General features: G+C 40.0%; 1 protein-coding gene across 1 annotated transcript in view; it reads right to left on the minus strand.

Moving 5' to 3' along the window:
• The window catches only part of PRKCE (protein kinase C epsilon), a 303,251-nt gene extending 280,595 nt beyond the window's left edge, over positions 1-22,656 (minus strand). The window contains exon 1 of the mRNA XM_086628712.1: positions 22,309-22,656. Within this exon, the coding sequence (XP_086484838.1) occupies positions 22,309-22,656 (348 nt within the window). The remainder of the gene's footprint in view (positions 1-22,308) is intronic.
• Positions 22,657-22,938: the final 282 nt, after the last annotated feature.

Here is a 22,938-nt window from a genome sequence, read left to right on the forward strand (position 1 = left end):
TGCAAAGTCATATTATGTAGACTTTTTAAAGTGGGGCTTATATCTATTCATAAATTTTGGTATTGAGACATCATAAACTATGTTTTTCCAACATTTTAAGATACTATTCAGCTCTGTTCCTCAACCGATTAATTTTTGATTACTTTTAAAATCAGTTTTGGTAAAACTAGCTGTCAGAAGTTCATTAACCACAATGACATAATATTGAACTCAAAAAAGAGTAACTCTTTTTAACAACTAAAAAAATTCTTATATATTTACCACATCCTATAGATAAAAATAATACAGGCTCTACATAATTAACAGCTGCAACACTTTTATAGGGAATGTGGTTTACAAAACTATTATTTATTCATTTTCTTGCTGAAACAATGGAATGTCACTCAGTGATCTTTCTGTCACTGACAAGCTTTTAAAGTTAAACAGCAGAAATAAATTGCCTCAGGTTAAATAAAATAATCCAGCAAACAAAACAAAAGCAAAAGCAAAAACAGAGCAATCTCAGCAACATATCCCCTCTTCTTCATTATCTAGCTCTAGCCAACACCCACTTCCACACGGAACCAGAAGAAAAAAGTAGGCCTTGCCGTATGTCCCGGAGGTTAGCAAATCTGGGCTGTTAAACAGCAGGAACTGGCAAATTCTGGAAGTGCAGAGTCCTAAAAAAGACGCCTGCCAGATACTTCCCTCTCCCACTCCAAAGAGGCTTAAATTCAGTGCCTTCCAGAGTCTGTATCTCTGGCAAAAAGGTTGTATTTTGCAGGCATTTAACAGCAGTCATACTCAGTATTTGCACAAAATTATTACTGCTAATTCACCACAGACTAAGCATGGCATGTTACCTGCTATGGTCATAAAAACATTTTTGCCTGGTTCTCAAACCTGCCAGTTACTAGGTATTCTTTCACTGCCTTTAAACTGCAGGCAGAGAGAGAAAAAAAAAAAAAAGTGAAAGCAAACATATACAAAAAAGTGCATGCAGAGCCAGATTTTTTCAGCGTAGAGTTTCAAATACTCACCACTCAATATTTAAACCAGATTTTAAAAAAACCTAAGCCCCAGTAGTTTCTATTGTGATACTAAGGATCAGATAGTTAAACAGATTTTAACAATCTGATCAGTTATTTAGTTAACAGCTAATGAACTCTACTGAAAAAAAAAACACCACCTCTTGTAATTCAAAATTACATTTATTTACACAAAACATCTCAGCAAAAACTCATGCTTTGTATCTTGCAAGCCCTTGTTAGTTATTTAAGAAAATATTATCAAAATCTCTCAAAGTGGTGTTTTTTTTTTTTTCCCCACAATATGTCACTTCTCACACAGCTGCGAGAGGATGAATTGCGGCAGTGAAGTTCATGGTAAGGATGAGATTTTGAGTAGAGGAATTCCTGTTCACTGAAGGTCATGCGTCAGAAATACCCTTTTCTGTATATCAGGCTTTAAAAGGACAACACCTCACTTCCTGGTCTGAGCTGAATCTGATGTGAATTTTCAAAATAACCCTGTTGTGTTCTTAGTGGTTCAAATTGTAATGGCTAAATCTGCAGTTAGAAACCCCCAAAGCCCAACAACAACAAAAACAAGGCTATCATCCTGTAGCTGGCCGCGCTCAGCCCGTCTGCTTGTGGTTTACTTGCAGAAAGTTTCAATAACGGAGGGATTGCTTTATTTTCAAGGGCAGGGGAAAAGAAATATTTTCCCAATATGATCTGTTCCTATTTATCCTCACACAAGCTCTGTGAAGAGGGAATATAAAGCACTTCTTACTTTTAGTATTTAGTGTATTCGCAAACCATTTCATTCTGTGCTTGAGCACAAAGAGGAGAAAACAAAATCAACTCAGAGAGAAAAGGGAGCGATGACTATATTTTCTCCACCCCTTGCCAAAAACACTACAAAGAATGAAAAAAACATCGTCTCGCTTTAAGACCCAGAACTGGTTAATCAAAGCAGTTGATGATCATACACATCAGCTAGGAAAAAAAAAAAAAAAACAAACAAAAAACAAAACAAGAAAAAACAACCAGTTTTCTCTTGATACCGTACTTATAATCGCTACCTCTGGCAGCCTCATGGAGCACAAGAACCGCCATGCTCCCGCAGAGGCTTGCAGAGTGGGAAATCTTTCCGTCACCCTCACAAAATAACACTGAACAAAGGTGCAAGAAACCTCCTCAAGGGCAGCCACTGAACAACCAGGACAGCAAGGACAGACCAGTTGTCCAATTCCCCCTCAATCTGTATCACGTGATCACTGGTGGACAAGGCATGGATTGGGACTGCAGGTATCAGAAGAGCCTACACAATTTTGTAGTTAACTAAGGCCTTGGTGTCAAAGGTATATAGGGGCAGAGAGTTCCACGCGTATAAACAAGTCTTATAAACCATCCAGTAGGGAGTAAATTAGGTAGCAGCCAATCACCTTGCAGTACCTCTGGTGAGCACGCTGTTTCAGCCAGGTTGCAGCATCACACCACACGCACCTAGGTGTGCAAAGACCACAGTGGGCTGTATGTGGCACGCGATGATAAGCTTCTCGTCAGCATTTTAACAACATCAAGGCTCACTTATCAGGGACATGCATTTCTCTGGGGTAATACTGAGGAATTTCAGATGTTACTTATTTTTTTAGTGTTGCGATTTTGATCACAGTTTTTCTCTTCCCTCGTCATCTCACTCAGGCAATGCTGCCTGGTGGGACCGACAGCCTTGCCAGCTTTGCTTCACGTTCTCCAGTACAAAACAAAGGGGTGAGAGAAGAGGAAGGACCAAGCTCTACCCTCTTCATTTAAGAGGGGAAGCACTCAGTTTCCAGTCAGCTCTCTGGATAAGCACATCGATTTCAAAACCTCTCCAAACAACAGCTCATTCATGTCAAGCTTCATGCTCCATGTTACCTTGCAGGAGATTTTCTCCCATGTGAGACCCTCTCCCAAGACTCCCAACTCCCCTGTCTCACAGACAGGGGCTTCACAGCCCACAGAGTGACTCAATCCAAACTAACCGAGGTATCCCTGCTTACTGATCATCCTCATGAGCTAGAAGAGGAGTGAGAGTTGCAGAGGGCGTACCTCTTCATCCCTCTTTTATTCCACAGATACTATGGAAAAGGAGGGGATAAACATGGGGCCCTCTGTTCCTTGACACTCGGGGAAACAACAGGAACAGTGAGTCCTAACATTCAAAACCAGCACAAGGTATTTTTAAAGCTCTATAGGCTTCTGGACTCCCCTTTTAAAGCTTGACAGTCTGCAAGCCAAAAATATCACACAGCTACTTATTCTTTATATTGGTAAAGAAACCAGGAACAGTTCTTCCCCAAGCCTTGATCGCTGCAGGCCTGGCTGTAGGAAGGGTAGCCATATCTTCCATTTCAAAATTAATCATTAATATTCAACTAATTTTGACCCTACCTGTACAGTGAAGAGCAAGATCCTGTCTGGTCTTTTCTCAAAGTAAGCACTGTCTGAAGCACACTTATTTTCACACTGAGAACCCGGAGATTCAAAGGACGGTCTGTAAATGTTTCAGAGGAAGTTGTCCTTAATAGTATTTTTCAGGGAAGTCCCATACACCAAATGCTCGGCATCAAGAAGATGTAACGGGAAGTCTATACCCTAAAGGAGGTTAGAAATGCAACTATCAGCACGGCTCCTGTTTCTACCACCCTGCTTTCCAGTGTGAAGACCATCCTTTAAGAAAGGCGAGAAACATCACCTTTGATATACTGACTTCTCCCACATGATGATGTCATATGATTACGCAACATTGCCCTCTTCCCAGGCTTGTCCCTTTCGTTATTTTCTGGGTGATTCGTATCATTGCATGATGGGAAACAAGGCTCCCCAAGCTTGACAGGAGACTGCCTCCCCCCACAAAGGAGTGACTTCCTTTCTTGCTTGCTAAATTTGGTTCAGCCCCACTGTGACCTCCCAGAAGGTGTCACTATGCAACAAGTGAAAACAAGCTGCACTAGAAAACAATCCCTGCCCCAAATGACTATAGCTCAGGATCTGTACATTAGATATTTCCTGGGTGCTGCTGGTCCACAGGCATGTAGGCGCTCTTCTCTTTCTCCGGAGCACAAGGAAGGCTCTGAAGCCTCGTGATTAATTGAGCACGGTCAGCTTGACTCTCCTCAGGAGGAATGAGGAAACAGAGGTAGAAGAACCTGTTTGATGAAAATCTGAGCACTGAAGCCTGAGGCAGGAACTTTGGTAGAATTAAGCACTGTTTCTTTTAAAAGTCTGTCTAATTTTTCCTCCCCTTTGCCTCCTATTTGTTTATAATCCATATATCAAAAGGGTCAATGAACGCAAAAGTTCTATTCAAGCCACAGAAAACAGAGCAATGCAGAAACCCTGGGAAAGGTGTAATATAATCAAAATTTCTTTTGACTCAAGATGGTCCAAGCTTTCTATACAACACTAGCATGGATTTAATATTACAGCCAAAAAAATGAAAAGGAACCATGCCTCATTTCTTTCATGCCACTAAAAACTGCAAAACCATTTCAGATAAGAGTTTTATTTCACCATGCTGCAATAACCAGATGCAAAAATTTTAGCCACTTGCTCATCATATAAGCAATAAATTATGAGAGGACTGAATCAGTCTAAGCATTGTATGTATATTCCTCCGTTCATGCTCAGAGCATATAGATTTCCTTGTGTAACTTTCTAGAAGCTACTGGGAAGAAACAGGTAGTTTTCCCTTTCAACATGACCAGCAGTGAAGTCTCATTATACCCACCCTTAGTTCAAATAACGCCAACAATGACTTCAGTCAGAATACTGGTAGCAAATTAACCTCATGGGGACAGTAAAGTATTAGCGGGAGAGGAGGAGTCTAATTCAAACATCCTTTGCAAACTGTGAATCTCTGTGTAGGCCATGGTGTACTGAGATACCCATACACCAGGAATGGCCCCACTGAAGTCAACAAAGCTAAATACAAAGGGCTTTGCAATTCATCTAAAAGTGAAGCACTACACCACTACATGATCCTCTACCCAAAGGTCTTGATTGCATATTCGATACGTTCATCAAAGTGATAACCACTTAGGAATCTACTGATGAAACTACTACACAAATTTGGCATTATTTTACTCTACATAAGGGAAAACCATGTACAAATGCTCCTAAACATGAGAGCAAAACTAAAGAAGGATTTTTGCTTTTGCCAGTAAGCATCTGGTATTTTGCTTTACCCTCTTGATGTCTCATTTTCATATCAGAGTTCTTATTAGTACGCCAGACAAACAATGAAAATGTGAAAGTGATACAGTCCCTGTAGATCAGCTTCCATCTTTACTCACGTGCTGTACATGTCTGTGTACATTAACGGCATTGATGATGTGCACTGCAAGCAATATTGGCAGTTAAAAAAAGCTGACAGCAGTAACCTGATTTTACTTCAGAGAGCAGATCTAATCTTAGGACCCGATTCTGTCAGGAACTGAGAGCCGTAAACTTACTGGAAACCAAGCAAGCTCAGCATTTCACTGGAGACACTCAGCACCTCACAGGTTCAAATCCATACTTTTTAAAAGTCACTTCCTATTTGTCCTTTGTTTACCCTGGCTTATCCTGAACAGTGAGGCTTTCCAACACAGAGATAACTTTGGAAAGGATTACTCTCATACTCTTTGATGATTTCAAAAGGCAGGAAAGAATCTCTCCCCTTTTTGAGGGCCGCCCAGCTGAAGCAAAGAACATTACTTTTTTCAGGCATGCTAATAAGAGCCAGGAATAACTCGATTGAGTCGCCTTGGCCTTGAAATACCTGACCGAACTGGCTTTTGTTCTCTCTCAGTAACATATTTTCCTTCTCTTATCTGCTTTCACACAGTTATCATTCAGACAACCCTAAAAGGGAGGCTGCCCAACATCTCCCATTCCAGTCAACATAACCTCTTCCTAGGACACATATTCACAGCCTTGGTGTGTTTTATACCTATCTCACATTTGGATGGAGCCACTGGGAAACACAGTGTAACAAAGTAGGTCTTCAAATTAAACTTTCTAATGATTAAATATGTTAACTGTAACTAAAGCTGCTACCAGTCTCTCTTTTCCCAGGGGAAAAGAGAACACAAAGATAGTGGAGAACGGCATCTCCTTTCCGAGATTCCTAACAGGAAAGAAAATCCGGAATGAGTTAGACATACATAACCAAATAAACGAAGATAAATTATTTCAACCCTTCTCACCTTCATGTACTCCAGTTATTCTCAGCCAAAACTAATATAGTTTTTATTTTTCTTAATCAGGCTGCACATGCATGGTCTTCTGTGGCTATATACTCTTATTTCTGAACCAGGATCCTTCATAGGAGTTTCAATAAATGCAGCCTATTACCATGATTTTTAAATTCTGCCAGGAGAAGAAGTGAGGTACTTCTCGACTGAGGATATGCAAACAGCAACCAGTGCAACAGTGCTTACAAATACCATTGGGGGAGTAAGGTACAAGAGGGAAGAGGTTCTAGAAAAGCAGTATCCCATACGATAGCAGGGTTGAAGGAAAGCAGCATTGAGCCTGTGAGTTTGAAGGCGTAAGCCCTGGGACATGGGATCTGAGCTTCGAGGCAGATGGCGTTTTGAGGCACAAAAGAGTACCAGAAACCCGATTTGTAAGCAGAGATACTTTCAGGACTACTGGGTACCCTCTCCCATACACTCTCTTTTTTTGCTGTTGAAATAGGTTTACCTTGAGACAAACATCTAACATACTACATTCATGTTTTAAGAAGTGAGGACACAAATGTTAACTTCACACTGAAGCAATGATGACTGATATGGTCTCACATTGTACAGTGGACCTGTCAACAATAGTAATAAACAAATCTGTGCTTATCTGGTGTTCATTCACTTCTAGTACATATTAAAAGCATTCTGTCTTAACAAAGCTCATCCTTAACCAGTGTAACTGTTCCATGAAAGTAAACCTATGACACTAGGAGAATTTGAAGAGAATTAGTTGTTCTGGGCACCATGTCTTCTCATATTTGCCTATTGTAGGAAAACTGTAGCTTCTCTGCAGTCAAAGGTGTCACACTATTGTAAGCCTATAGTAAGAAATGAAGGTTTTAATGTACTCCCTTAAGCCGCTATTCTAATTGAATTTCATGAGCCACACACATTTGAAATCAAGAAAATCCGTATGACTACATTATAAGGGTGCCAGTTTCTTGCTGTAGATCACTGACCAGTGTATTGCAAAGTCAACATTCAATTTTGGATGGCCATACTGAAATGCTTAAGTTGTAACTTTAAAGTCAATTCTCATGAATAGATGAAAACTCTAAGTAACTGAAGTCGTAAGTTCATCACCTTTGCACTCCAATGCCTTCAGCTTCACCTAATACCACAAAACTGACATTCCCATCGCTGACATCTTTTAGTATGATGGACCTTAACAATCCATATTTTGAGATTTTTTTCTGAGGTGCCTCCACAATACCTTTTGTATGAAAGAACTGTAAGTAAAAAGCTTTATTACACTTACAAATCCAGCTGTTAAATTTATACTGATCAGGAAGCTCAATAGTATACACAATATCAAAAGACCCAACAGAATGCCACTTCTTCACTGTGAAAGGATGACAATGGGTATGTTGTGTCCTTCCTCCACTTCATTTGAGGTCCAAACACAATAAATAATAAATAATGAATAATTTTGCAAAGCAACTATGAGTAGCTAAACTGACACCTGCTTTAGTTTCCCCAGAATCTCTCTCCCTCGAATCCGTAAAGCCTCAAAGTGCTATAATCCGCACCAAATTTATCCCACCCAGGATCAATCCTGAAGCGTAATATATTAACCTCAAGTCATGTTAGCATATCCGGTGTAGTGACGCTGTGGCTTTTTCAAAACCAGGGACAGCCTTGTGTAAACCACAGGTTAGTAGTTTACCAGGCAGGCAACACCAATATAATCTGACTGCATCTGTTTTATAAACACACTCAGGTGTTGGGCTATCAGGCTTCGCTCACTGCACTGCACAGCTGTTCCACAGCACACACCAGCTGCACTTACTCCCTCTTCACACAACTCCAGCTGTAGGATCCGAAGCCTTTCTACTGCTAGTAACAAAGATGAGGCCCTAAAAATGGAAAATTAAATGTTCTGTTTCTTCAAATGAGTGACCCAAATAGACCCTCCGAATTTAGCTCATGAACAATCAAACAAAAAATATTTCAACTTTACGTTTTGTCTGCTGTTATCTTCTGCCATATTAACTACAGTTATGGGATTATAAATGATATACAGAATTATGAGTTAGGATGACAACTTTCAAAGGTGCTCAAAACAAATTGTTCTACATTTCAAAGGGATTTGCACATCCAACTCTTCAGTCCCTTTGACAGCCTATGTATACTGACACACAGGTAGGCTCAATACCAGAGGCACTCCAAGTACATGCATGCAGGACACCTCCAGAGGTAATTTTTTTTACTGTAACAGTAAAGTTGGTACTGCCCCCAATTAGTCATCCAGCAAGGCAGCTCAACTTCAAACTACTGGCTCTGCTTTAACAGTCTGGAAGCCTGGTTTTAGATCCATACCTCTACAGAGAAAGCTTGTGTCACGGATGCTGCAAGACGGAGGCCCTGCACTTCTGTTTGTTCACTACAACTGAAGGAAAGCATTCCTACAATAAAGTGGTCACAGAATCAAAACAGAAAAAAAAGCCAACCAAACCATAAACCAAATAGCCTGCAAAAGCTATGCTAGAAAAAGGAAGTAGAAATGTGATGGTAAGAATCCTTCTTTTAGAAGAGGAGAGTAAGAAGAGTGACTGACAGATGAGGAAGAAGCTGCAAGACAGAAAGAAAGATATCTAAAAGGTTATCAGGAAGAAATCTGATTTCAGTAGTCTAAGTCTCAGCCCCAGCCTGCCCTCTGTAAAAAATGAGGATACTGATACCTCCATCGCAAACTCTGAGATGAAAACCACAATGTCTGTGCCATACTTCTGGGTGACATGGAGAAGTACAGTTTCTCCATTCATTATGCTTTGTCTTAGAAATGCTGTGAAGATGACTATAATCAAGATTCTCCAGACTCAGACACTTTGCTAATGAATTTCCTTACTACCCGAGACAGATAAGATCTACGTATCACTACGTGTAAAACTAAAAAAGACAAAGGCCTCTTCTAGAATCACTGATATAAAAGGCTGTATTATTTATTTTATAAGAAGATTTTATATTCGAATGATGAGTGAATGCCCATCTCATCATTTCCCATTACTGACATCCTTGTTCATTTGAAGGAATTACATGAATGGAAATTAAGGCAAAAATCACAGAACAGAGAAGAGATACAGTGTTCTATCACAAGTAGATGCAGGACAACTAAGTATGTAAAAACTTGTCTGACCAGTTCACAGCATGCAAGATTACGATGAAGTTATTACACATTATCTCATGGCTCACTAAAACTTCACACCATAGAGCAAGCAGGATGAGGAACACTGTGCGCCGTGAAAATTAATTCACCAACCTCACCTGTTACCACAAACACTAAGGAAAACCAAGCAATACTGATGACAGCCATTTTTATGTTGTGATGTGTTATGACACTTTGAAACTTTTATTTAAATAAAGCTTGCTGCAAATATGATCTTCCTTATTTGTGTAATCTGGTCTATTACAAAGTGGCTTCACTTTGTTGACTGTTCATCTTATTTACATGTTCTTTGGTTTGGCACACAACTTCAGCTTCAGCCTCTCTCTCTGCTGACTCAGACAATAAAAACATTCTCCCTTAACTACTCAGTTAGACAACTACTGCTTGCTTCCCCAAGGGCCATCAAATACGTTTTTAAAAGTTAAAATAACAGATCATTTATTTCTTTCGCGTACTTCTGTTCTGATAAGTATAGATTTGTATATTGTTACGCATTTTCTATGCTTTTGCACATCACGTCTATCTTGATACGCAAGTCTAAAACCTCTATAGATTTTATGTTGTTAGTTTATGATCTTATTATCCAAAAGTGAAACAGTAAGTTTTCTTATTTTACAGCATAAGCTCTTCCAGGGAGAAACTATGAATTTTCTGTTTCTGCACAACCTAACACATTGTGAGTGTTATCAAAGAGAAAGTAATAACTCTAACATACAAAACTGTCACCCTGCCAGAAAATATTCATCCCTGCTCCGAGAGGGCTTCAGCACTTCACTCCTGTCTTACTGCAGATATCACTAGCATCAAGTACAATTTCAGAGGTGCATTAAATGTCTCCAAGACTTCATATTATTTGCATAGCAAAGTTGATTAACAGTGCATAAAGCTTAGATACCGGGGTTCTGCAGACTGGCACACTGCTGCTGAGACGCAGATTTTACTTGCTAGTCTGCAAACAGGGTGCAGGGCTGATTCACAGTTGCTGGAAGAGCTGCAAACTTTTTGGCAGTTCTACAAAACATTCGGCCTGTAATTTGTCTTACTGATCACTGCCACAATTACGCCAAGGTCCCAAACAGAAGAAGCCCATACAGTCCAGCGGGAGATTGCTGTAGGGAGAAGAGGCTCTACCAAAGCTGCCTCCATTTCTCACGCTGCCTGCCTTCCATTTCAGTCAGATGCTCTTTTTGACCTCTGTCTTCCAGGAACAGCATAAAAGACAAAATTACATTCTCACACTTCACATCTGATTTTAGATCTGATTTTAAAAAAAATTAAATGTTGGATTACACTAAGGATTTTGAAAGCTTTATGGTATTAATAACACTGATACAGCAAAACAGTGCTTGGCTGGAGAGTGTGCGCAGTTTAAACCAAATATAACAGTTGGAACATGTTAGAGCCTGTCAGTTTGATGTCCAGAGTACATTGAAACAAGGGTAGAGATCACTTTCATTTTATTTGTTCAAATATCCAATGATTTACTATTGTTTTATTAATGAAGTATCAGTCAGGAAAAAAAGAAATGTTAAGGTTTTGGGTTGTTGGGTTTTTTTACTTTAAGAACACTCTGAACAATACCACTTGCAAGAAAACAACATGTACATACCAAACTGAAGAGAAGGCTCATTGATAGTTCAGACCAACATATTCACTAGCAGTTCAAAATGCACTCACAAATTCATTCATAAACAGTTTAGAAGCCGAGCTTACTACAGGTACGACACTGAAATTACCGCTGATGAAAAGACCGGTAGGTAACAGTTTCAAAAAATTGTTGAATCAGGAGCCTAAATTCTTCATGTGACCTCCACATATCTGAAGAAATTTACAATAGGCCTCAAACCTGAGAAACACATAAAGTGCAATGTTAAACATACAAGGAACTCAATTGACGGTAATGCAATTACCCATCTCCCTAACTCAGCTAGTACCACAGAGGAATCACTATGCATGCAACTAAACTATACATGTACTCTAAACAGTTTCAGCAACCGGGAACACCACTCAAAGAAATTCTCATTAAAATCGATACAGGAACATCAGGTTTGAACTGGTGTGCAAGACAACTTATGCCCTGTCTGCCCTCCAGTCATTAGCGTACAGCACAAGCTACAGACTTAAACTGCTTTTGTGTTTGTTTAAGGTACACTGGTTTCTGCTTACTCACACATCTACTTACCAACAAAACCAACACAGAAAAGTTTCTGGTTTTGCACCGCACTGGGCTATGACAAACAGAGGTCAACTGTACCTGATCTATTTTTTTATACCATACTACTGTTGTACAGTGAACGCCTTTGCGAAAAGGATCCTACTAAATGATTTATACAAGAAAGTAATGTGATATCTTGCAACAAACAGGCAAAGTAGACACAAAGAATGACCGTGAACTGGCAAGGAAAGAGCACCTAAAAAGATCATACGAACTTGTCTAGGTCATGGTGCACGGGCTGCTAATGCGCCACGGAATTGTCAAAAATCGGTTCAGCTGAACATGTATTTTAAAACCTTTTACATGGCCTTATAAAAATGTATATGCAAAGCTACCTCCTAAATAAGACCACTAAACCATATTCATTTTAAAGTAATGGACTTTAATATTTTTATATATATATGTGTGTGTGTATATATAAAGCACTGCATAATGTTCATCAGAAAGAGCTACAAGGTTTTGGTCATTAGGCGACAAGTACTGTCACTCACTTCTGACACAATGGGTAACACTTCCACAAAATCACTATGAGACATTAATAAAACTTTTTCTTCTTTCCTCATCTCAGCACCTTCACATGGCTCTGAGAGGAAGAAAGAAGAAAAAGTTTTATTAAACTCTCAGAGCCTTCACATGGCTCTGAGAACTCGCTGGCACAAATAGTAAAGGTGTGGAATAAAACTTAACAAAGCTTATCTCATCCCAGTGACATTAATAGATAAGATTAACCCTATATATCATGTCTGTATTTGATTATTGTACTGTTAGTGCTCTAACCCAGCTATTGATAAAGAAAAAAAGCTCAAATGTAACAACACAGTTAATACCAGCTTTCGTGGAATTATACAGAAAAAATAACTAGAAATTCAGGAACCAGGGACTAGATCATAAGGATTGTCCCTCTAAACTTGTCAATTCCTTGAAGCAAAACATGCAAAGCATCAGGATCTCCAAATATCTCCAGCAAAATTTCCACTATTGCCTCTTCCCCTTGAGATTCTCAGTTAGGGACACCAAGCAAAGCTGAACTGATAGGCTCCTGCTAAGCTATCGCTACGGCCTTTCACACCCGTAAGTATTTTCCTATTATTTCTTTTAGCTTCCTCAGTCTGCCTTTTTTTGACTTGTGCTTGGACTGTAATTTTTTGAAGACAGAAACCATAATTTCACTTTATATAAAATAAAAATACCAATCAATCACTAGGTATTTTCTGTTATTAGGAGTCCCTGAAAAATCCCAGCAATCAGTACCAACTAAAATTTTACAACAGTGCCTCTATTGCTTGGGAGAGTCAAGTTTCAGGGACAGATCACATTCCTTCAACATCCCACTGACTCTGATAAAACCAGAGCATTTTGCATGAAGTTCAAAGCTACCGTATTACACTTCTTCCTTCAACCACTTCTGTAGTGTAACTAACTGGAAACTCAGCACATCATTTCTTCTGACTGAAGATAACTGTTCTGACAGGCACCAGTCTGACCAGCTAATTCCCTGCTGCTTGCTGAGAAGCACAGCGGGGACATGCTCTGGATGAGAGCGGCTGGGCAAATCCCATAGAGCTTCATATACTGAAGATGCTTCCGAGTCCTACTGACACGAGGAGCTCACTGGTCCACCAGACTGACAACAAGAGGGAAGGAGTTGGAGCGGTGGCAATAACAGCAATAAGGTTATATGGGAAGTAATAACAAGAAAAATGAAGGAAAAGTTAAAACACACAGCAAGGACTTGAGAACAAGGTGATAGCAGTGGATTAAGAAGAAAAGAAGTGGGCCATAAGGTCAAACGTTCAAAAGGTACCAAGGCACTATAGGGTTACAAGGAAGGAAAACGCAAGGAAACTCATGAGGGGAAACAAACAAACAAACAAAAGATTCCTCAGTAAAATCCAACTACAATCACATAAGAAAGAGAACAAAGTGGACATAGCCTGAGTGACCTTTAGGCTTTCCTTTTCCAACACATTTTCAGGCATCGTTTTCAAAGACCATGGATCAATCTCACTCTGAAACAAAGGGAAATTGGTAGATGCCCCCATGGCAGGGGGGTTGGAACTAGATGATCTTTGAGGTCCCTTCCAACCCTAACCATTCTATGGTTCTATGCCTCAAAGACTTAGGCAATGAGTAAATACGATCCCAGTGAGAAAACTCTCTACTTGCAATAGGTCTCTGTACAGATCTATAGCAGGACATTTCATTCACATAGCCCACTAGCATTGCCAACATCAAAATCTTAGGCAATCCTGTAAAGGTCATCCTATCATTTCTTGACCATCTTGAAGCCAGAACAGATAAACAACGATGGAGAATTGGCAGCATGAAGACAGAACAGATGATAAAGAGAAAACTGAAAGAAAACACGGAAGGAGAAAACACTACTGTCTTGCTGGCTTTTTATCTGTGAAACAAAGCGAAGCAACTCCAACCATTTCCTCATCACCTATGCAGAGTAGGCATCAGCTTTCCCTTCATGTCTCCACCACCATTACATCTGCTTCATTGCTACCACATCACTATCTAAAGATACTTATAAATATTAACATTGACAAAGTCACATCTTTTTTAATGACATTAAAAAGGCCAATGTACTGAAGAATGGAGTTCTGAAATGCGTAAGAAACCTTGGTCCCCCATGATAAGAGGCTTGTTATGTATTTACACTGTAAAGTACTGAAAGATACTAAGTTGGAAACACTAAGTTTTAAGTTTGCTTACTCTTCTTTGCCTACAGATATACAATGGGGGCCCACTGTTCAAATAACGTACACATGAAATTTATTTGGTAACATCTAGCCATTATTCACATTTTTTTGTTCTTGCCTGTGATGAAATTGCCCAGCAGGACACTAGAAACAACCAGAATGATTCTATTGTCTGGAACAATTAAATCAGCTCAAGTTAGCTGATATAAGGCAGAAATGGCTGCCTGCAAGCCTCCGATGGAATCAAACTTTGCCTTCTTTAATTCTAAAAGCAATAGTCTTTCTTTACTTCTGTCCTTCAGCAATTCAAGCCCTATAGAGTTCAGCACGGGTAAAACTCTTAGAACTGTGTAGCATTTCTCTAACACTGCTTCAAATAAAATAAACGTTAAAATTCCTGTTATATTTAATGGGAACATGACAATACCACTAGGTTTTTTGGCTGGCTTCTGCAACTTCTGTTAAATCACAGCAACAATAATTTAAGATTTTTTAACTCTTAGAGGAATGTGAGAGAACACTCAGAAGTCAACTTTACTAGCAATTCAAGCTACTGACTGTAAACTATGATCAGAGTAGACAATAATTCTGCAGATGTTCTTACATCATTCATTTGCATTTTGCTTTACTAAAATATAGTGCAAAGTACATAACTGCCATGAAAGTTACCCAATCTTCAGAATTATTTATTGACTTTACAGCTGCAGTTTCATATTAATATTGCCGAATACACTTTTAAAATCTTCTAGTGACTGCCTGCCAAATAGGAAAGCAGCCATTTACAAACACAAGGTTAAAACTTTTTGTCAGCCTTCTGTAACTATGGCTTTGCCCCCAAATGGTAGAAACCCCTGTAACTACTACAATTTGAATGACTCAAGAAGGCACGTGAAACATCCCCGTTCTCCAGACTTTGCTGCGTCTAGCTTGACAAAAGGGTTTGCTTGGTTCCCCTCCCAAACTGGCAGGTTTCCAAGCTGTCTTTGGACTTCTGATCTTATTCCATACCCAGACAGTTCCAGCCCTATCTTTCCATGTGGATGGAGGGAAAGTCTCTTCTCAGTCCTCTCTGAACACGGATTTCCCATTACTTGCACACCCTATTGTTTCCAAAAACCTCTCTTACCATGAACTGTAGATATCTTTCTCTTACAGTTTAATAGCTGGGGTAGGGAAAGGAGATCAAGACAGTACTACATAAAGCAGAACTGAATTCAACCAGCCAATTCCAAGCAGAAAGGCTCTTGTCTCTAATTTTTTACAAGTTGTATTCACAGCCTCCCTTCAGAATTTGAAAACCCCCAAGAAGTTCATTTAAATGGAAGTTTAGTTAGGGAGTGGAAACTAATCACACTTAGATGCCAAGTCCTACAATTCCAACTGAAATCAAATCCTCATTTTGGCAGTATTTAAAGAATTCTGGACGGGGAGGGCAGAGATTTAGCTCTGATGGCTGAGGAAAGCAGAAACCAGGCTTGCATGTGCAAGACTTGCAGAAGAATAATAAATCAGTAAGAGTAAAATAAAAGTAAAGGATGTTGTTAAATGTTATTTATTCTCGTTTTTCCCTTGGAACACAGGCCCCAGTTGAGGAAAGAATTTAAACACACGCCTGTATGAAATCCAGTGAACCCAGCAAACCCAGTGAGCTCAGTGGTTTACTCACAACCATGAAGTTCTGCATAGTGTCTATGGAACCGCCTGAGCTGGAATAATGACACCCACTGTCTAAAAACTGAGGCAAGAAGGACACGTAAGAATTGTTTTCACCCCACTTGGACATTTCTTCAAATCCAGCTTTGAATTAACACCTGTGGACTCTGTTACCAGTAACTTTGTTCTAACAAATGCTCGCTACAGACCTCAGTAGAATTACTTTCACTATGTGAAACTTTGTATCAGTATCGGTATTGGTATTGGCAACAATAGGGTGAGATTCTGGTCAGTCAGGGGATCAAATCCTGATCTGCATGCCTGACAATTCAGTGCTAAGTGAAATGCATTTTCTGTTACACACTTTTCACGCCCTGAGCAATTTTTTTCCCACATCTGAAGTGAGACTTCAAAAGCTATACACTGAGCAAAGTAGAGGAAAAAAAAAAAAAACATCAAAAACAGGTCAGTGAGCAACATACGGCCTTCAACTAGTCAATTTGCCTATGCCAGCTCATCCCTGTCTCCTACACGTGTAGTGTTCTGCTGTTGCCAAAAGGGCAGCTGGAGTATGCAGGGCAGCAGCAACTATTCATTATCCTCCTCCAGGTTTCTCCCCATGCCTCATCTCTTCATTTCCCCACTTTGCCCTTTCCCTCTCCCTGCAGTAGCAACCGCAGAGGCAGGTTTTCTCCCCTCTATTGCTTCTCAGCAGGCTGGGAAGCAGTGCAGGTAAGCAGGAGCTGTGAGGAGGGAACATTTCTAGCAGAGAGTAGGAGTAGATTTATGCAGCTGTAGAAAGGGATTGATAGGAGATAGTGGGTGAGCTGCGTGGTGACTGTACCACATCCCCAGCAGAGAGGGAAAAGAGAAGGCACAGGAGGGAGACAGGCTGGGGGAGAAAGCAAGGAAAACCCCCACCTGTACAAAGTGCTCTCCGAAACCTCCCATCCCTTCTTGACAACCGCCCGCCCTCATGATTACGCCAAGTCCCTGTGAAACCCTGCTGATCCCCTGTAGCTCTCTCACCCTCACCCCTCAAATCCGACAAACCTTGCTCAGTGACAGCCTTGTCACGCAGAAGCCTATCAAACAGGACAGCAATTTCCCTTTCATTTCAACAAATACTCTTCTGATAACAATGCTTTTCAGCAGCCCATGAATCGCAGTTTAGATGAGATGTAAAGCTTTCACAAGCAAAATCCTAGGCCTTTCGACACCATCAGCACAGATAAATTCAGCCAGTAGATGAAAATAAAAAGGAAAATATGCTACAATCACACTCTGCTAGCCCAACGCCAACCTTCAGCAGCGTACGGCAGAAGCAGAGGTTAACGCGCAGGGTGATCTGTACTAAAACGATGATGATCCCACTCTCTGTCTGCCAGCTACAACAGATCACCTTCGGACTGAAAGGAGCTCCCCTTTCAGCAACAGAAATGGCACTTAAAAAAAAAAAACAACCCACAACAAAACAACAAAACACGAAAAAAACAAACAAACCAAAAAACTCTGATAAGCATCTAAGTAGTCCTTCCAGTTAATTCAGATTAGAGGTGCTGGAAGGAGACAGTTCTACTTCTCGCATCCGTGGACAGCTCATGGGACCAAGGACTCAGAATTCTGAGTTTTAGTCTCAGCCCTGCTTTTGCCTTTTGGGTGACTAGAGCTCCGTTAACCTTGGCGTCTAACTGTGCAGACTTCAACTTAAAGACCTAGTCTTTCCAATAGGAAAATTTCTTCAACAGTACATTACGAGCATGACATAAAAATACATAACAGTTCAGCCCGTACGTAAGAGAGTGAACTTCTTCCCCACACCATTTGCCATAACTCACCCTCAACTTGTTATTGACATATTAATTCATAATAAACTTCCTTTATGCAACGGTGGCACAGCTGCATGACTAAATTCACATTGACAAAATGGAAACATGAAAGGATGCTTTTTAAAAAGTAAAATGTTTTAAATTTACAATTTAAGAAGCAGCACTGAAGAGCAAAAAAAAAAGAACAGTATGGAATACATCTAGGACCAGCAAAGAAAAGCTCACTGAAATCTATGTTTTATTTTTTTCCTGACAGTGCTAGGGATTTTTTTAAGACAGCAGAAAATTAAACTTGTTTCATTAACCTAAATATAGCTGTAAAATATTTTCAGTGGAAATAAAGCCTTTTCTTGCTAAACGTTGTGATATCCTGACTGATTTAGTGAATTCTGCTACTCAGGCTCCAAAAGGATTTCTTAGGACGACTCAATAGGTTTTCTTGTGTATAGCTGGGCTAATGGCTAAGACCCTTAGATGGAGTCTTTGGCATAGGTCCAATCACACTGATTTCATCTATCTTCAACTCCGGAAAGTGGACTTGAACTCAGAACCCATACTACCAATCATCCAGACACATAAACATTGATTGCGGTAATTCACAGGAGTGTAACCACAAGGCTAAATATCAACGGAATTTTCCTTCCTGATCTCAATTCTGCTGATTAAAATGCAGCTGCATTACCAACTCAAGTGCAACATTTACATATGCCATATGTAAGAAAGCTAGATAAAGACATACTCCATTTTTACCTGAATTACCAAACTCAAAAAAATATAGCCATAGCTTTCATGTTATTAGTTTGTTTTTCAGTCAGAACTTCCAGGTTATTTATTGTTCTGTATTCGTATTTTTCAAAGTGTAAGTTCACCAACATCCTCCTGAATACTCTCTGCCATTCTGTATAACATTTTATGTGCTTACAGAAAAGCCTGTAATGTCATAAATCCAAAGCTCTCTTTAAAACTGCAGTGTAGCCATGACGGAAAAAATCTGCAAAACTGACACTTTTACTGTGCTATGTCTGTATTGATGCACCACTGGAAAAGCAGCCATCTTTGAATTGTCACTATACCTTCTTTAGAAACCCCAACAAATATTTCACAGTGATCTTTAAAAAAAAAAAAGTATATATTTTGTTTAAAAGCTTCTATCCAGTAAAATCTGAACCACTGTTTTAGGTCGCAATTTTGATTTTTTTTCATATAAATAATATATATATAGGGATTATATATACTGTAAGGTTAAAAATCATTTTTGCAACTGCTGAATACTCTGTAGATAATAGGAACTAGGATTTTGCCTATTTATCTGACTTGTCCTAATACAATAGACGCTATCATGATTTCAAGCTTTGTACTTGTTTATCATTAGTGTTTCCACTGTAACCATGGCATCAGTATATAGCACAGGCTTAACAGTGAGAAAAATATCCAGTATTTTCCTAAAAAACTCATCTCTTAGAAAAAATATAAGGCAAAAAACAATCAAAGTAGGTGAGCTGGCTGAAGGGAGAAACAATTTCTTTTTAGAGGAAAAAACCAAAACATTACTTCTTTGCGAGTCTCTTTTGTATTTTGGACTCCTGACAAGAACCTAGAATATATTACAGGATAAGTAACGTAACCTTGACCCTAGTGCAGATATTATAAAACAAATATTGACGTTTCCCTACAAAAATACATGCAGTATTATATGAGATCGAAAGTATTAAAGCTATTAATATATTGACAAGAGCCGTTCTCAGCACATGAGCATTTTCTCAAACCTATTTAAATAGTGACAGCCCAGTCCTGCAAGAACTGTTGCATCATTCTGAAGGTAAAGAGGGCAGTAGCGCAATGACACTGAACACACTCAGCACATATGTGGCACCCAGTTGAAACTTTCAGGGCTGCTTAAAGGGAAACCTTCAGAATGGCATAAAAAGTCTTTATGGTCACCAAGAGCATTTCTTAGGTTGCATTTATTTGATATTTCAGGCAGTAAGGAGGAACGGGTTCTTGTGATTGCTGCTTTAATTTGCTTTTTATAAAGTTGGGAAAGAGTATTACAAAAATAGCGCCCTTAAATGCCAACAGTGAAATGAAGGAATTATTCCTCCTATTAAACAGAAGAAACTGACTGTATCGTATCAGCAGATCTTAGTCTAACATTGGTTTAGGCCACGTGCATTTTCCGTGTTCTGTGAAACTCACTCATTTCATAAATGACTCCTCTTTTTCAGGTTTTAATATAGACTCCAGACACTGATGAAGATACCAATAAATCTATTTACTTCACTATGGACTCTATAGAGATGCCATGGCCACAGGCCTCATTTCAACTCACTGAAACCAGACAAAAAAAAACCTGTGATTTTGCAAGAGCCGGTTCTCCGAAGGTCCCTATCTATTAACAATCCAATAAACACATTCATTAGTACAGTGACACATTCAGTAATTGGGAAGACTTTGGAACGGGTATAGCACAATCCTAAAAATACCTGCCTCCTCACCAATTCTAACTGTGATACAGGGAGGGTGCTGTACACTATTATCCGTACGGCACAAACACAATCCAAACTATGAGGATTTACAGCACAAAACAAGGCAAGTGATGCTTCGGAAGCTGCATTATATTGAGCTGGCCAGTTATGATCCACTCCCATGTCCTCAATTCTGTCACATCAACAGACAACAAGCGTAGTCACTCCCTCGTCTCCTCCCACCCAGTGAATGCTGGACAGCAATGAATCCTGGTGCAATAAAACACAGCATTTCTCTGATTCAGCTATGTAGATTATGTTTACAACAGGCCTTAAGCTGTTAAATTCCACTATTTATCTAGGGAACATGTTCAGACATTTGAGTTCACCTGAAAAGTCAGAGCCAGGACCCCAGCAGACCAGCCCCATCAAAATTCAAACTTGGCATCTGCAACCTCCAAGGTCCTTTCACATTTGGCGACAAACTCACAACACGTACCATATACAAAAAGAACAGACAAAATTATTATTCTTTCACTAAAAATCTGTGATGACATCCTCATCCCATTGGTCTCAAAGATGAAAATCCCTTTGATTTCAGGAGAGCCACAACTTGATTATCATTCAATACAGGTAAAAGACATCTGCAATACTGCTGCATTTGTGTTTTCCTGATTCGGCTATTTTTCCTCTGCCTGTTACCCAGTTTTACCATCCGAGCTTACCAATGTGTAGCTTTTATAGAGCACCAGAATAATCTAGATTCCAATTATTACAATGTAACATGTGGCAGAAGTGAAAATATTTTAAAGTTGTAAGATAAAAGTTTAACAGTAAAGTCATGCAGCTCCTCATCAGCATAAATAGAGCCTAATTCTTTCACGCTTTTCCATCATTCTGACATCTCTTTATACCACCGCATTAAGTAAAGAAGCCCCAAAGAATACATGAAACTCAGAGCCATTAACTCTCACTATGTTTACTTCGGTCCTGGGTTCTTTGTCTGTTTGCCAAAAAAATATTGCTCTGACTAGTATCCTTAACCGTAACAAATAAATACACAAGAAGATGAGCACACACATTTCGGATGGCGGGTCAAGCAGGGCTTATTTAAATATAAGAAGGCAGCTACTATTGTTTATTATACATCTTATTTAAAGGATATACCACTTAACTGTTTAACTGAAAAAAACATGAAATGTGCATATTCACGTTTCCGGTGTTTTCAAATTTTTTTGTTTGTTGATTTTTCCATGTTAAAATCACAGCACCTGAGATGTCAGACCAGGATTTTACAGCTTTTTTTGTACTCCCACTGAGGCATGTTAGCCTCTGAGTCTTTAAGATGCTGTAGAAGCTGTTAGACACACTGTGTATACAGGCAATAGAATTGTCTAGTTGGGGCCAAAATCCACCAGCTCCCTTTTATGAGTTTCTGGCATTTGAAGAGACATTGCATTAGCTCTGTGCATAAAGGTGTAGATCATCTGGGGGAAGGAAGGAAGGAAGGAAGGAGGAGCATCAGTGTTGATGCAGTGAGCTTTCAAGTGACACGAAGACCCCAAAGTGTCTCGTATCAGAGGTCAGATCTGGATTTTTAAGGCTCAATCATTGCCAGGCTGACCAAGAGCATTCACATTGACATTACGAACTCAGTTTAAGTGCTGCATCTGGTTTTGCGGTAATGTTCTGTATGGATGCATTGGTTGGGGTTTTCAAACACAGTAAGATAACTAGACTTGCATTTATGTAATGTAATTTCAGAAACTGAAGCGGTAATTACACATCTCTTACTCAGATGCAGTGTATTTTTCTTTCCTCCCCTGCCTGTAGACCACATGCATTAGATATACAGCAACCATGACTATCTCGGTAAAAAAAGCGTGGAAATAACAAAAAGCCTTCAGAGCCATTACCTGCCCTTGGCAACCTAGCTCTGCAAGACGGATGTTGCATCCGGAGCCATGCCACTGAAAATCATGTGTACATGTATGTATCGACAGCACAAACACTTACCCAGTCCTCGAAGTGGCGGCTCCCGTTCTGCAGCAAGTCCTCAAACTGTATAGTGCAGTTAGCTACAAAATCATCGTACCCGATGGGGGCATCATGGAAAACAGCCATCTCTATCTTCCTGCCATTACAAACGTCGGTGACAAACTCATCGTTCCAAGCAGGACTGTTGGTCTTTTGCTTGGTTGAGGTCTGCCCGATCCTGGAGTCGTCCACGTTGAGGGCTATGTAAGGGTCCAGCAAAAAGGTCTGTGGCCTGGGACCCACCGCATGCCTCAGAGACCACGCCGTGGGTTTCAGATTCACCGCCTCGCAGATCTTGATTTTCAGCAAGCCATTGAAAACCACCATGGCTGGATGGCTGCACTTTTCCCGGGATCAAACACTCGCACAACGCACTCGCACCGAGAGGGAGGGAGGAAGGTCTCGCCAATAAATACGAGGGCAGGGCTGGGAGTAGGGGAGCAGAATACAGTGCGGGTCTCTTCGCCTTGCTGCCGCTGTTACCTTTGATTATTTAGCCTTTGCTCTTGCGACACCCAGTGAATACATTTATTTTCTTGCCCGTGTTTCTAACGGAAAACAAGGGAGGGGGGCCGCCGGGGAGGGGGAGGCGTCCGCGGCTGCAGAAAC

The sequence above is a fragment of the Tauraco erythrolophus genome, chromosome 2 (genome assembly GCF_009769465.1).
Source record: "Tauraco erythrolophus isolate bTauEry1 chromosome 2, bTauEry1.pri, whole genome shotgun sequence".
NCBI lineage: Eukaryota > Metazoa > Chordata > Aves > Musophagiformes > Musophagidae > Tauraco > Tauraco erythrolophus.